Genomic DNA, 16907 nt, shown 5'->3' on the forward strand with positions numbered 1-16907 from the left:
CACCCCACTAAACCTAGTCATGCTTCTACCCTTTCCCCTCCCTTGTCCCTTGCCTCCCCTCTTTTCCAGCCGAATTCTTCTTCCTCCCTCTGTCCGACCATGGTTCGTAGTCTTGGATTGAATCGGTCGATATCGGCCAGATCGGATTGATATCGACCATCACCGATCCCGTGATATTGCTGACCCTGTCTAGGTTTGGTGGAGCAGTGTCTAGATCGGTTAACCAGCTTGGATCGTTACTGATCCGATCTAGATAATTTTGGCCGATCCAATTTGATATCACAACACCTACTGAGCCTGGCCGATACATAAGCCGATCTATTAAAATACGATTTTTTGGGTATTTTGGATCGATCCGGACCGATTTATGCCGATCCGGATCGGTATCGTCCTCGACCAATCCAGAGACCGCTCCCTGTATTTTGAACATTAGTCCGACACTCCGACCCCTCAGGCCATCCAGACCCCCGCTGCTTCCCTTGTGTCTGCCACCGGCGCAACATTAGCTCCCTCGCTCGTTTGAGTAGGGATATCTGCGATCACGTCCTCTGCGGAGGTAACTAGCGGCGCTTCGCGGTTTCTTCTTGCCAGTTTTTGTGCTCTCTGGTTGGGTTTTTGCCCAATTGTGTTTGGCTTTCTTTGGTCTGTAAGTTTGTCGGGTTTTTCCCTTTTGTTTCTTCAGGCCCTTGCGTTCCTCTTTGTATAGGCGGGATCATGTAATTAGTTAATATTTTGTTTGCTCCCCCCTCTCTTCTTTCCCCTCTTTTGGTGATGAATTTTTTTTCACCCAAAAAAAAATGCCAATTGTTGGTTTATGTTATGTGCTTCCAATGGTTACAGGAAAAGAATTGAGCATACAAGGAGAATGCAGTTTTAGATTACAAGTATGGCGAAGGTTGCAGTTCCTGGTTCTTTGTCATCTAATTCCCTTTCTTTTGAAAGAGATGCTTCAAAGCTGAAACCTGATACCACAATGAAAAGGAAGACACCCTTGGAATTGAGAGTAAAATTTTCAACCCATGTTCTCTTTCCTGCCTTTTGTTTTCTAGACATAGTGTCTGGTCTTTGGCATGCAATATCTATTGTTGAAGGATGTACCTTTACATGCATTGCTCTCTTGATAGAATACCTGCTCTTAACTCTCTCTCTCTCTCCCCTTTATTGGGGTGGGGGGGGGGGTGTTGGTGACCTGGTAGGGAGTTGGTTCGATGCCTGCAGCGTGCAAGTATGATTCATTTCTCTATTTAATAGTTTATTAATTTATGAATGATTATTAAGTGATATAATAGTGGTATGACTATTTCCTGAAAGTGTACTCAGCAATTATTTTTATGCCATCACGCTGTTTCTTTTCATTTAATCTCATTGATTTGCCATTCTTATTATCAAGCTAATCTATTCATGCATTCATATCTGATGTTTGTGAACACTTGCTGCCCAACTACTGATGCTTTCCAAACAAGTCTTTTTAGTTGTATATATAAGTCTTCACTTCAAAATAATCTCCTTATTTTCAATGGATTTTTTTTCTGATTTGTTTTGTTCCTTTTTGCTTAAAAGTTTTCCATCTGTGCTGGCAGTATACAGAGAAAACTGGATATGGGATATCTTTAAATTCATGAAGATATTGCAAACTGGAAGTATAGCTATGTAATTAGTTATTTTGTTTGAGGAGTTTAAATTAGCAGTTGCAAAGCGTTTCTGCCAGGTTCGGTTGACCTGATTGTAGAAGCTATAAAATGAAATTTGGCCTACTGATTTCAAGTTTTTATCACTTATTTGTTCTGAATGAAAATTTTGTGATTAACAGATGAGTATGATATGTTTGACTGTTGGTATTTATTTATTTTTTGGTGAATCTTGTTTCTATCTCAAACAATATTGCGCTTGATGTGAATTTGTTGGCCCATAAATTCTACTACTATGTTGGGAATTAAATTATTTTTTCTTACAATTTGGGTTTATCTTGTACCAAAACTTTTTTTTTTGTCGCATCAGTAGAAATCTACAAGAAGCTTTGATTAAACAGAGATAACATTTGGAATTTTCTGGTCATTCTTCTGTTCAAAATGTTTCAGTAATTTGAAGCACTGCTGAAAGGTTTACTTTCTTGCATCTGTTTTTTCCACTTCCAGTGTATATAAATTGCTACAAACGGAATCTAATTTTGTGGAGTATTCAAGGAGAGATCTAATAATCTAAAATTATTGGATGAAGGGCTTAGGGGATATTGATAATGGTGTTAATTTATTATACTTAGATGACTTTATAGTCCAGTGAGATTTTTCATTTTTAAGATTTACCAATGCTAAGAATTTTCTTTTTTTCATTTGCAAGAGGGACAAAAACAGTGCTTTTGCTTTTCCTGTTTTATAACTCAGAGTCGTTCAGCATGTTCGACTACTGACGTGCATTATAAGGGACTTTCCTCATGGTTCTTTCATGTGTTTATATACTACAGGGGGAGCAGTTAAATCGAAGGAGTTGCACAGAGCATGTAGATGAATCTGCAGTTCCTTTGTTTGGTCATGAAAGGTAAGCTATTAAACCTGCTCTATTTATCACTCTTTTGTAGTTAATTTACATTTTATTGAGTGCTAGTACCTGTGCTTTCAGGAACAGTAATAAAACAGTTGGTGGGTTCAGGAAAACAGATTCAGCAAAGATTCCAAGATACATTGATACACGTGTTAATGAAGTATTTCCTGTCAGAAAATCTAGTGACAGATTTAGAGTACTTTATGGAAAAGAAAAAGCTAAGGTCTGTTCTGGTCCTCCCATATTTGTATAAAGTTTAGTATTCTAGTATTTCTTAGTGCAGCTTTTCTATTTCTGGTCTTTAATTGCAGCTTGTAATTATCCAATCAATAGTGAGTTAATGAAATTACATTTATCTCAATGCCTGCAGGATAAATTTTCAAGTGACAAGACTACCAGTTTGGAGAAGCCTGTTATTACTTCAAATTTGGCTTCCACTAGCCAACCACAACTTCCATGGTATTCTTTCTTGATCCAAAGTGCTGATAATTGTTAGATTGGTACTTGTAGTTCTAATTCTTTTCTCCATCAACCATGGCAGCTCGAGCAGTTTTGAAGCTTCAGGTGTATCTGCCAAGGATAGCAGGACTCAAGCCCATCAGACAACTGAAATGTATAGACAAAACACATTTCGCACTGTTGCAGAGCTTTCTTCTGGCAATGAAAGGTTATCAGGCCTGGGCACTGTTGATATGGTATTTTCCCCCTCCACAGATACCTTTGCTTCAGTTGGCAGTAAATTAATTTTTCTATTTAGATAATAGGATTTTAATGCTATTTGTAGGATATAGCATTGAAAGGACTACTTTCTCGTGAACCCTCTGCTGTTTCACATCCAACTGGTGAATCTAATGAAAAGTTTGGTGACATTCCATCTATCCATTCTGGGACTTTTGTTTCTGAATTCCACATTCCTGGTCAGAAGACTCCTCTTGATTTTACATTGAAAACTTCAATGCGGTTGGTCTCCTCTTCCTCGGTCAATTGGTGAGTGCATTGAACATAAACATTAAGGTTTACTTCTAGTTCTAGTATAATCTGTTTCTCATATTTTGTGGTTGAGAATGCTGTCCTTGCTTAAAAGCTTGAAAGAACTGCTAGCCATAGCAATTTATTTAGGCAAGCGCCATAGATGTGCACCTTGCTCCTTATGCTCGAGGTGCATTCCAGGCATCTCCTCACTTGGTGCCCACCACAAAGTAGTGTGCCTTTATTTGCTTTTATCTTTGACTGCTCTAACTGAAATACAGCCTAAGCCTCTATTGGTTCAACCGTTGAAGGCTTGGAGTGTCCTTTGGTTGGGCAAACATAGCCTACTCTTTTATGTTTCACAGTGGTTTAACTATCGAGTCTATGCTTTGTTATCTTTCCCATTAGTTTTTTGCTACCGTAATCTTCGTTATTGTTTCTCATAGTTGATGCACTTGTTACTGATTACTTGTAGTTTCGTAGGTTTCCTAATGTTTTTATCATTCTGCATTAATTATCACACTATTTTTATGATTTATGTGTATCATATAATATTTCTTTTCATTTTGGTTTTTATTATGTTAATTTGATAAATATTGTGCCTTTCTTTAGTCATGTGTTCCGTACTGTGTGCCTTGCACTTAAGGCACTTGGTGCAGACCTATGAGGCTGCTGCCAAGATCGAATTTGGTTCAATGAAGACTTGGAGAGTACAGAAAAGGACCACGAATGAGGGGAGTTTATGGAAATTTAGGCTGCCAAAGAGAGAGAGAGAGGATGAAAGAGAAGTTGAGAAGTGAGATGGATAATTCGTAGGCTGACTTACTTGAAAATTTCGATTGATGTTGATGGGCAGAAAAGATCAACTTAAAAAAAAAGTTAAGAAGAGCTAATGGAGATGATGAGGATAGGTATGTGGCAACTAGAGATCCAGTAGTGCCCTGGCTCTTGGAGATCCACCAATGCCACCACCAAGGAGATCCACCCTGGATGTAATTTGCTGAGTCCATAGTCTACCAGAGATCCACAAGATATAGTCTTTCAAAGAAAGAAATTTTTTTTTGGGTTAAAATTCTGGTGTGGCTAGGCAGCCTCCACGATTTACATTTATAGGGGAGGAAAAGGTTCAACTGAGAGGGCGGGCCTTGGTGCAACGGTAAAGGTTGCCCCATTGTGACCAAGTGGTCACAGGTTCGAGTCTAGAAACAGCCTCTCTGCGAAAGCAGGGGTAAGGCTGCCTACATTATGACCCTCTTCAGATTCCGTAGTGGCGGGAGCCTTGTGCACTGGGTACGCCCTTTTTTTTTTTTTCAAAAGGTTCAACTGAACTCTTGGTTACATGCACCCAATAATATATGGACTGTTGGAATTCTCAAGCTAGATGGAATTTCCACATCTAGAAAACAAAAACCAATGCATAGAAAATAAGACCTAGACCTAGAAACTAAAACCAAGAAATAGAAAAATGTTCCCAAGACATAGGAACTAAAAACATGAATAATTAAAGAACTGCCTAGGAACATGAAAAGACACCTAACTAAAAACACTTAATGCTGCCTAGGAATTTAAGAAGACAAGGACTAAATAAAATTGGGCCCACATTGGCCTTTACAAAAATATCCCATGCAGGCTAGGCTTGGCCAAACCACGCAAGGTTTGGGCTTGGTCTGGTTCTCCTGGGCTGCGGGCTTAGTCAGGGGGCCAAGGAGGCCTAGGCCTGGGCCTAAGATGGTACATCGTGGGGTGCTTGGCTGGGCTTGGCAGGGGCTGCCGATGGCCCTGCAGCACTAAGAGCAAGGTACTTGGTTTTGGTTTTGAGTCTGGTTTCGACCAGGCTTAAAATCGAAACTACATTCTTTTTTTTTCAAGTTTTGACGATTGGTTTCGAAGGCTAAATGGCCAAATTAGGTCGTAGAAACACCCTATGTTAGGCCCTCTAAATATTGTGTCGAGTTCTCAAGTTAGGGTTCTTAAGAATCAGTTAAAGTTTCAGTCAAATCAGATGGCTGGTTTGCTTAATCTCAAAAAAAGCCTTGTATATGGAAGTTTAGAATCGAATGTTCTAGTTGCAGAAATATAAGAATAAACTTATTTGTTAATGCCTGAAGAAGATGATGGAATAATAAGAACAACAGAAAATAACACCCTAGCTTTACACTGTAAGGTGGTTCGGTTGGATCAAAAACCAACTTAAACCTTGATCAAACATAAGGGATTTCTTGATCAAACACGAGATTCTTCGTTGGAGAAGAGGAGCTGCAACAACAGCAATTTCATTAATCAAATTCGCCTCCAATGCTAGGCCCCCTTACAAACTTATATAGAAGACTCAAAAATAGATTCCTTTACTGAAAGGGAAAGGCCTAAACCAATCCTTAACTAATAAGGTAACCTAAACTGACTAGGACACTGAAATACTAAAGGAAATAAACTCAAAACATGGTTGGATTTATAGAATCCTAATCCAGCCCAACTAAAACACTTGATAATAATTACTTGCAACTTAAATTGAACCATATAGAACCGGTTCAATTGAATTAACCCAAAACAACTTAAAAAATAAACAGACTAACTAATCCCGTATGCAATCTTATTACTCATATTTTAGGCCCATAAAAGTGGCATATTACATTGAAAATCCATGGGATCAAAGGCCTAACATGTATACAACCCAACTCAAGGCTTATTTCCATTAAAAGAAGCCCCTTTTGGTGATGTATCTGCATCAACTGCCCAAATAGACAATACCCAGTACAGTCGGAACCGGTGATCCCTGTGGCATATGATGGTGCACGCCATTGCTCTCCATTCATATCACTCTCATCCATACTCAGGCTTCCAAGAGTGTTAGTCAAGCTTGTAACATCGACTTCCATGGACTCCATGGTATCATCCTCCTCCTCAGGTGGTGGTATGGATCAGTGACGTGGCCCTCTCGAGTATCCTGCACGTGTGGGGGTACGTGCATGTGGTCCTCATCCTGTGTGGTATGATCTAATTGAGTCTCGCTTGTGAAGCACATCGGCTTCGGCTCCTAGTACCTCTCGCGCAGCCCTTCAAGCTATCACCCCATCACATCATTATCATCATTACCATCATCGGATGAGGATGGTGTGCGAGTGTGGGCACTAGAATGCGACCAATCGACATCCTCAACATCATCCCCGGCAGCCTGAGACTCGAAAGGTTCGGGTGTCTGTGAATCAACACAACCTTTCTAGGTGCCATAAACTTGTCAACATCAACATCCATCTGACTACCTATCTTGGGGTCAGGCCTACCTTCAGCCTGATCCATGACTGGCTTACTTTGCTCCTTCATCCACTCATATAGGTATCCTCCTCCTCCTCATCTGAGTCAATTGGGAACTGTGGCAAGCTTGATTGGATCTTTATCACCCTCCATGCACATGTGTATGTGTTGCATCTTCAATCTCATGTTATAATGCATATACATTAAATGCTCCAACCATGCGTACCCAATCGGTTTAGCCTCTTGGAGTGGATGAGTGAGAATGTACTCCAGTTGCACTTGCATTTGGAGGCGGAACATGTCTAGGAGAGCATCTTTATTGCTATGTTTCTCAAGTTAGGTGCATCACTCCCATAGAGCACCTACCATTCACCTATATTAGAGATTAACCTCGGTACATATGTATAGTAATTGAATTGAGACAAAATGACAAATAATGCAGTGGGCCTACCAGGATCTGTACTTTCTTGACCAGACTTTGCAGCTACCTGATTGAAAGTCCCAAGAGCATCCTTGTATTTTTTTTTCAATACTCATTTCAAAAATTGGTAATGTTCGCATCAATACGAAATCAAATAATAATTTTACTTATAAATACTTAACAAACTACAGGTTTACAACTCTCACCTCTTTATTACACTTTGCATGTGTATTTGAGTTTGGCTCCAACTTGGCCACCGCATCTTTCACTGCATCTATCAACGACGATTCATCCATCCCAAGTTGATGCTTGTATTAGTACTTGGGGGTTGGGATTGAGATAATATGCTGGAAATGATATAAAGAACTTATCAATGCTTGTGAATATGTAAAGGAATGTAAATTAAGATAAGTACCATAAAATAAAAATATAAAACTCACCAGACCTATGCAATGCATGCATCAAGTGCTTCTCCCAACAGTTCTCAACAATCTTTAGGTACACCCTTCCACCACGAGGTAGCATAATGCAGTCTAGGTTTGAAAAGTCACACTACAAGCCAATAACTGGGATCTGATCTGATCAGTTATTCGGCTAGGTCAAAATAGGCGATTTTCTGCAAATTAGGGTTAAGGTTTGATGGTAGGGTTAGGTCAAGTTGATGTTGGGGAGTCTTCCAGTGATGGTTATGTTAAGAATTAATGGATGGAAGGGTGCTGGAATGAATCTGCAGCAAAGGAATGTGGTTAGGGTTTGGGTTTTGTAAAGAGGGAGATTTGGGATTTCTAGGGTTTGGAGTGGTCAGAAAGGGACCAGGTTTGGATCGAGTTCTCTAAGGGGTCAGAGGAGATTTTGATCCAAATTTGGGGTGGTTTCTATAGCTGGAATGGGCTGGGACAAGAAAAATAAAGGGCAATTTAGGGTTTGGGATATTTAGAGGATTAGAAGAAGAATGGATGGGGTTTGGGATGATTCAAACTCACTGTTGTTGAAGAATTTCTTGGACAGCAGCTTGCTTGAATGAAGATCCTTGAAGAAAACCAGAACTTGAATGTATCAGCAATGGAGAACATAGAGAGCTTGAACAAACCACCCGGGCCTCACATCGCAAGGTGTCAATTGGATCAAACACCAATCCCACCAGCCTTTATCAAACACAAGACAAAAATCTTCAATGGAGAAGAAGAGCATCAAAAAGCTTTTCATTAATCAAAATTCGTGTTCAATGATTGCCCCCTTACAATCTTATATAAAAGACTCAAAAATAGACTCCTACACTAAAAAGGAAAGGCCTAACTCAATCCTTAACCTATTAGGTAACGTAAACTAACTAGGAAACTGAAATACTGAAGGAAATAGACTCAAAACATGGCTGGACTTATAGAGTCCTAATCCAGCCCAACCTACATAACAATTAAATAGTCACATGACCGCTTAAGTTGTCACATGACCACTTAACCAAGCCACATGATCACTTAAGGATTCACATGACCACTAATTACCTAAAAATAAAACTAAGTAAGGAATTAAAACAGCTAATCCCGTATGCAACGCTATTACCTATACTTTAGGTCCATAAAAGTGATCTATTACATTGGAAACCCATGGGATCAAAGGTCCAACATGTATATAACTCAACCCTAGACTTATTCCCATTAAATAAGCCTCTGTTGGTGATTTATTTGCATCATAGCACTTCTCTCACGGTTCCTTCATCATCTCCATGGCAGCATACAGGTGTGGCAAGGTTAGCTTCTTCTCAGAACCGACCATCCTCAATACCTTTACCACTGATTCTAGTATAAGGATGACCTTCTTTAGGTCATGCCCTAACTAGTCACTAGAAATGGTCGCCTGTGTTGCCCTAGTACCCTACCTTATGGTGAACCCGACTCCCTCCAACTAAACCAATCTTTTGAAGCAAAGATGGACCTCAGACCAACCATCTTAGACTCTAAGCTCTTCAAGTCAATAGAGTTGGTGCCAAATTGAGTAATACCAGGCCTCATCAAATCTCCACCGCACTTTTCCCTTGATAACTGTAAAGCGTATCCATGGTTGTAGACAAATGTTGTCACTTGTCTTGTCTGCTTGACCACACCCGTTACCATGGATCTCTTCCCCATGTCCTTAAGCATGAGGTCAATGTAGTGGGTTGCACATGGTGTCCAAAAGAGGTGGTTCTTGTTGCTATTCATCAATCTCTCACAAACCTTTGTAAAGTTGCTCCCGTTGTCCATCACCATTTGGACAACGTTCTGTACTCCCACCATCCTTCAACAACTTGTAGATATACTTTGCATCCTTCTTCTCTTTGGATGCATCCACAGACTTCAAGAAGACAATCCTACCATCACAATAGGCTATGAAGTTGATGACAGACTGTCTAGTGGGTCCAGTCCAATCATCACACATCATAGTCACTCCATAGTTCTCCCATGTCCTCTTCAATGTATCAATGTGCTCTTCCAGTTCCTCCTTTTGATGGGGCAAATAGATTTTCATCAATTCATATGGAGTGGGCCCCTTTACTCCTAGCCTTCCCTGCAGTGTTAAGTATGTACTCTTCCAACATTTCATTCATAGCATCCTAACTAAGTATGTACTCCATGCTTCTATATTATATCTCCACTGCCACTGTCAGTCATTGTGCAATCTACTTAGTTCTTACACTGTTACATAAAAAATGCATTCATTATTAGTTGTACTACATTTAAGACTCCGAAAACAGTCATACACCTATTTCCTACTTTCCCCCTAATTCTTATATTTGTTCTTATTTAAAAAAAAAATTTATAATAAAAAAAATAATAATACCATCAGTTATCAAAAATAATAATGGAATGAGACATGAAGCATCATTTTCAGTTGTAAATACAACGATATTTTCATCAATTCAAAGAAGTTTCAAACCAAAACAGAATTAGTTCCCATGTTTTGTTTTTTTTTTTTTCTGTAAAATTTTAAAGTAAATTTTAAATTCCAGAAATTAAAATAATTAATTTTTGGACAGAAAAAATTGACTCTGTGAGGTCGTAGATCGGCCAACGGTGTCCATTGTCCAATATATATGAAAGTGACCTCCAAACATTAAGTATAACCAATCTTTAAAATCTCGTTTCGATTCGGTATTTCGGTCGAAATATTATATTTTTTGTGCAAGGTTGCGAATGGTCATTTCGATGGGTTTTAGGCCAAGTTAAAGTCTGAAACTTCATGGAAACCCTATTTTAGGCTATATAAACACACGTAAATGTTCAAATTGCAAAAATAGTCACCCAAAGTGGTGTTTTGGATTTGCACCATTGATTGGCAGTATACGGTCGAATCCTAATGTATAACTTAGTAAATTCACTTGGAAACATAAATTCAATGTCTCATAAGCATAGTTGTCATGGCGTCGCCATGGCGACGGGTTCTTCCTGTCTCTCTTTCCCTCTTCGATTTCTTCTTCCTGTCTTCGATTTCTTCTTCCCTCTTCGATTTCTTCTTTCCCTCTTCAATTTCTTTCGATTTCTTCTTTCCCTCTTCGATTTCTTCTTCCTGTCTTCTTTCCCTCTTCGATTTCTTCTACGATTTCTGAATTTTCTTCTTAAAACTTGAGAAACAATAGAGAAAAAATAAAACATGGCTTGAGTATACATCTATTAACACATTAAAAATAGAGAAAATAAAAAATAAAACATGGTCGACATGCTCGCCATGGCAACCCCATGGCGGGCGACATGTCGATATATCGACGTGACACCCCTCCACCGACTTGGATCACCGTGACGCCGTGACAACTATGCTCATAAGTCATAATCTTAAGTACACTAAGTTAATAACGTCAATATCCCAAATTCCCAATAAAAGTCAAGTAGTCATCAAGTGACTCAAATGTCTACTAATAATAATTACTCCGCTGTCCAGGATCGTCCCCACTCATAGTCTGATGGAGCTGACGTGCATTGTTCTCCGGCTGTAGGACATATGAATGCCACGTCATAGTCTGGGAGAAGAAACGAGTGTAGTCATCCACAGTTACCATGTAAATAGCATCATCAACAAGCTGAAGGTAACCTATCCTAGGATATGGGTCACCAAAGTGTGAAGAACCACGACTACCCACTATTCCACTGTGATATGATAGCTCTGGGAGCATATACAGTAAGGCTGGTAGGTTGGGTAGGAGAAGATGTCATCCTCAAAAGACGATCCACTACGTCCCTAGATGCGGCGAAGATTCGAAGGCCAGTTCAAAAATCACCAAAGAGAAGTGAAGGAGGAAGAAAATGAAAAAAGCAAGCCTTGTGACCTATTGGTCGAAATTTCAACCGAGACTCACGAGATTTTGACATTTTATAATTTGGGTTTGTAACATCTTGCCGATATTTCGGCGAAATGTTACAAAGTACCAAAATTTAGTGAAATGACCAAAATCTCAACCGAGTTATTGTATTTTTTCATTTCGAAGTGGTGTTTCGTTTCGGTTAGACCGAGATACTCGAGATTCTCGAAATCTCGATCTAGTTTTAATGAGTTTTTGTGCTATGGTATTAACCCTATTTTTTTCATAGTTTTGTTGCAAGAAAATAAATTTTGTTTAGAAAATTAAAAAAAAACATTTAAAAAACAGAAAATGAATTACAGCTCTGTGAAGTCATTGATCAGGCAACCTTTTTTTCTGTCCAAATCCTCTTTCTATGCTCTTGTGATATGTTAACTGTTTAACAATAATGATGACAGTTGGGTCCTCACATAACCATGGGTGTATTTTATGTTAGCTGCTGTAGTTTATGTTTGTCATTTTATTGTTTTGCTTCTGTTGGGTGGTGATAGAGTTAGCTAATTAATCTCATCTTATTTGCAATTTCTAGGTGTCATAGGTTGGCTGTGAGTGGTACTCCCAGCACTATGGTCCAATTCATTTCCCAAGTGCATGGTTCTAGGGATCAAAATGTTTCCCACTTGTTAGGTCGTACTTCCACATGCGAGGTCATGTATGCAAAATCCTTATGTTCATGGGTTTATCCTCAGTCTTCTCTACCACCTTCTGTCATATCAGCATTGACATTGGCTACTGCTCAGGGAGGTTTGTTTTATAACCTGTTCAATAATAGTGTAGAATTTATGTATTTCCTAGTCAGTTACACATTTTGTTTTACTGACTGGTTTTCTTTTTAAGCAGATACTGATTTCTTATTAAAAAGACAGCTTGCCTGGGAGGTTTCATTTCAGAATCTTTATTACATGCTTAGAAAGAACATTTGTGACATTTTCTATGGTAATTACCTTTACTTACTGCTTAGCATTTTCTTTGCAAAACCATAAAAGCAGGTGGACCATTTGGATAAAAATAAACCTGGATGCCTAGGTGTCCAAGGCACCTGGATGCCTAGGTGTCGGCTTGACAACTATGGTACCAAAACTAATCCCATTTGGCTAAAAATAAACCAATGGGATCTTTATGAGAAGGTTTCTTTTTCTCTGGATTTCCATGGCATTGTCCCGTCATTTTTTCATAATTGCAGCCAGCTATAACAGAGGAAGAAAGGAACATCTGTCCTTCCTCTGTGACCTTTAAGAGAAAATGACAGGAGCTGAATGCTCAAAATAAACATTCCATTTGCTTGCAATTGCATCAATCTAGGTTCTCTTTGACAAATATAATCAGGTTTTTTCATCGACAGAGCTTTTATCACTAAAAATATAACCTGGTTTCTCTAAATGGCATTGGAGACAAACTAGGTGGAAATCAACTCCTAATCTCTTCCCTTCTTTTCCTTGACACTTTTTAAAAGAAGATGATCTGTGGATTTTGTGGTTTGGTATTTGTGTATTGCCATTAGATCCTTGAATGCTATTAATTTCGATAAAGAAGAAACAGATAAGAAACCTGTATCTCTAGTTAGGAAGTCAGATGGAACAACAAATGCTTCTGGAAGACAATCTGTGCCCTTTGGGTTTAGGTCTTTGTATATTTTCATTAATACTCAGAATGGCATTGACTAGATAAGGGTGAAACGGACAAGAGAGCTGTATCTCCAATTAGGAGTTCTAAAAGAGACAAAAGATCCTGGAACTATGGATCGGTCTGTGGCGAGTCTGGCAACCAAGTTTGCATAGGGAGCTTGGAGCAAAAAAATGCTTCTTGATTGTAAAAAGGATACCTTATTAATCCAAGTAGTTGGGTAAGGCTTTCCTGGAAAGGCAAAACGGGAAAAAATGGTTGGGATGAGTTTCTTTTTTATTTTTTTGGTGAAAAAACTGATTCTCTTTAATTGTGCTGTCTGGCACTGATTTTTGGTACTGGGGCAACTGTGTGGCGTAAGTATAATAAATTAGATTAAAGTTTATTTTCCAACCCCCCCCCCCCCCCCACCCCCGCAACCAAAAAAAAAACCTACACACACACAAAGCCCCATGCAACAAGGTATTATGTATTGATTAGGATGCACCTGACTTGGTGTATTAATGAAACTTCCTACTTAGTGATGGTTTTGACTTTGTAATTTCTGGACCTATGAAAAATATCTTCACATAATTTATCTTTGTGCTTGGCTGTTCAGGTCATTTATAAGCCATTCTTTATCGTGCAAGTAGTAATAGACCATAGGCAGATTCCTAGGTCTGCAATTAGATGATGGCTCTGTTGCACTTGTGCTCTATGGTATCAATCTTCTGTATGACATGAATAAATAATCTGTTGAATTGCTGGTCGTAATGGATAGGGGGACAAATGGATTCAAGTCTCTGTTACATGGATTTGTAAATTTTTCTTTGCATTTGTTCTTGTTTGATTTGTATATACGATCCAAGACATTAATTTATGGTTTTCCTTGTCAATTCTGTAGTTTGTACTTCACAGTTTGTTGTGATGTTCATTGGTGGCAAATGCTTGGGGAAGAAAATGCGTTTGTGCAATGCTTATGTTTCCCAATCAACAAGAGGCTTACGGTCGTTGCTGAGAGAGCACGTAAGATAATGCTGTTCCTTTCTTTAGAGCATTTTGTCTGGTACTAGTGCTTGATTTGCAGCTGGTTATGTTCTGTTTTAAATAGGATTTATGGGGTGTTTCTTTTGCATGTGCTGTTTCCACTGTATGGACAGTAACAAGTTTTTGGGTATCAGTATAGGGTATTGTATCAAAGGGTTGATTTTAAGCGACATATTGTATCGCATCAGAGAGACGTAAGAAATGCTAAAGAAATGCTAAGGATACTTGTAGAATACACTTGTGAAGCATAAAACACTATAAATAAGCAATACATAAAGTACATCATGTATAAAAAACTACAACGGATAACAAAGTACGATGAGATAAGTGCATTCACTTGATTATGTATAATCGATGAGGTTTCTTACATGTACTAATAGTCTAATATTATAAGGAGTTTCGTGCTAGTTCAATCTAAGAGGTGGAAGTGTTTTTAGGTAATGGAGTAAATAAGATGATGTTGTGTACAGACTGAACATGCCCGCAATACTGATCCCAGTCAAAATAGTGATGGTAATGCGACTTCCACTCATAGTGGAATCGCAGGTACTGCTCTGGATTGGCCAATATCAGTACAATATTCAATTGTGGTTGTGCCTTGCCATATCCATAACTTCAGTACCTCAAAGAAGCCCCATGTCTATAGCTTGAAGAAGCACCAACATGATCCAAACTCATGCTCAGCAAATTCATGCCCCGCATAAGCACATAACTGTCATGTGGATCGAGGCCATGCTTTTCCTTACTACTTTAAGCTTGTGGCTTTGGGCAAGCACCATGATCCTCATCTTGGGCTTTATGAGTTTATCCTTCCTCATATGTGAATTGCAACCCAACATAAGACTGTGAAGCCCCACCACTAACACTGTCACTACTACCATCACCACCACCATCGCCATCATCATCATTGTCACCACCATCATCATCATAATCATTACTATTCACTTGTGTTCCTCCATGCTGAGCACTAGACCACGTCCTCCTAGCATCATCATTAGAGCTAGTGTCATCTGGGTCTTGCGCTTGTGTTTCATCTTCATCCATTTGTCTAATGACATTCTCTACAACTGGATCAGGTACGGTTGTTTGGCGGTCCTCAGTCAATTGTTCCATCACCAACACCTTATCAATGTCCTCTATCCATGCTCTAACTGGATCTTCTTCATCCAGGATGTGGTTGTGATGCAGATCTGAAGACTACATCTGTGGGAAGAAGAAGAAGTCCAAGTAGTTGCTGTTTAGTCTTTTAGTTTACTGTTTTAGCTTCCATACTTAGTTTTATTTTGATGTGTTTTTGTTGAGTTATGTAACCCGATAAGGGTATTTTGAGTGTTTTTGTCCCCTTTTTTTTTTTTTTTCTTTCTTTGTTTATTCCCCTGATATGAGCATAGTCGGCTATACAGGGGCAGTATTGTAATTATGCTCATAAGTAAAAGATAATGAAGGGGCTGTGAGTGAAGGAATAATTCAATACTTAGTTTTATTTTGATGTGTTTTTGTTGAGTTATGTAACCCGATAAGGGTATTTTGGGTGTTTTGTCCCCTTTTTTTTTTTTTTTTTCCTTTGTTTATTCCCCTGATATGAGCATAGTCGGCTATACAGGGGCAGTATTGTAATTATGCTCATAAGTAAAAGATAATGAAGGGGCTGTGAGCGAAGGAATAATTCAATCAAGCCATTCTCTCATTCTCGGTTCAGCTAACATGGTATCAGAGCTAGAGCTAACCCTATTCTGATCCTAGCTTCCACAACCTGCATCTCTTCTCCTTTCTCTTTCTTCTACCTTCGACCTCTTCTCTCCTTCTTCTCTTGGTTTCTCTTCTTCACCTTAGGGCAGCACTAATGAGGTGATCTTTCAATCTAGTTGCTGCCCTCTATCCTACCTTCCTTCTTTCTTATGATTTGAAAATTTTTTCTGCTCAATAGATGCTGCTCCTTCCCTGCGATATTGAAGACTTCTAGATTCTTGAAGATTTAGCCCTTTTTTCTTGTAGGCCCTTCTTCCCTTTTTCGGAACTTCACCTGTACCTCCTTTGCAGCATCTTTCTTGAGATTGAACTCCTCTGAACAGCTTCTTAGTCCAATTGATCTCTTTATTTCAGGGTTTTCTAAAAACCTGAAACTTATCAATTTTCTGGTTTGGGAGGTTTCTTTCTTCCTTTCAGCTGCTGGTTTTCTTTTTGGAGGAGTGTGTTTTACCATAGAGAATCAGTCTCCATTTCTACCAACCTTTTGTTTGAGTCTCTTTCAGATTTCCCTTCTCTAAATCAATTTCAGCATACAAGAGTGCCCAACAGGTGTTTGATAAATTGCCTCTTATAGCTCTCCTTCTTAGATTGGTGTTGATATTTTCAGAGTTGATTTCTACCATCAAGAGTCTCCTTCGACAATAGTTTCAGCCTCAGATTCTGAGTTTTATTGGAGATTCCCTTTTCCCTCTCTTGAGATCGATTGTCTCTCTTATCAATCTTAAGGTTTCTGGTTTCTCTTGGCTGATTGCATAGGGTCTTCCTTCCTTGTTGGACTGCTCCAATGCCAGACTCAGATGCATCTTTTGCGCCCTCTGGGCAAGATGGACAGCCCCGGACAGACCTTCTTCCACTTTCAGCTTCAATCAAGCTCGATGGCTCCAACTGACTGGTCTCATACTTTGGACTATCCCCATGCCAACTACAATTGGGCCTCGTCCACAAGAGAAGTGGCTGTCCAATGATGCCATGGTCATGTCTTGTTGCAATCTATACGAC

The 16907-nt window shown here is 39.1% G+C and overlaps 1 protein-coding gene across 3 annotated transcripts in view; it reads left to right on the forward strand.

Moving 5' to 3' along the window:
* The first annotated feature begins 810 nt into the window (after window positions 1-810).
* Window positions 811-16907, forward strand: part of LOC122662635 (protein downstream neighbor of Son-like) — a 40193-nt gene continuing 24096 nt past the window's right edge. The window contains exons 1-9 of one of the 3 annotated variants that reach the window (XM_043858328.1): window positions 811-1003; window positions 2462-2535; window positions 2617-2761; window positions 2909-2997; window positions 3080-3233; window positions 3323-3525; window positions 12040-12254; window positions 12351-12446; window positions 14017-14138. In XM_043858328.1, coding sequence (XP_043714263.1) covers window positions 887-1003; window positions 2462-2535; window positions 2617-2761; window positions 2909-2997; window positions 3080-3233; window positions 3323-3525; window positions 12040-12254; window positions 12351-12446; window positions 14017-14138 — 1215 coding nt within the window. In that variant the 5' untranslated portion in view covers window positions 811-886. The remainder of the gene's footprint in view (window positions 1004-2461; window positions 2536-2616; window positions 2762-2908; window positions 2998-3079; window positions 3234-3322; window positions 3526-12039; window positions 12255-12350; window positions 12447-14016; window positions 14139-16907) is intronic. The other 2 variants (XM_043858326.1, XM_043858327.1) reach the window with 2 other exon arrangements.

Source organism: Telopea speciosissima, chromosome 5, assembly GCF_018873765.1.
Source record: "Telopea speciosissima isolate NSW1024214 ecotype Mountain lineage chromosome 5, Tspe_v1, whole genome shotgun sequence".
Classification (NCBI taxonomy): Eukaryota; Viridiplantae; Streptophyta; class Magnoliopsida; order Proteales; family Proteaceae; genus Telopea; species Telopea speciosissima.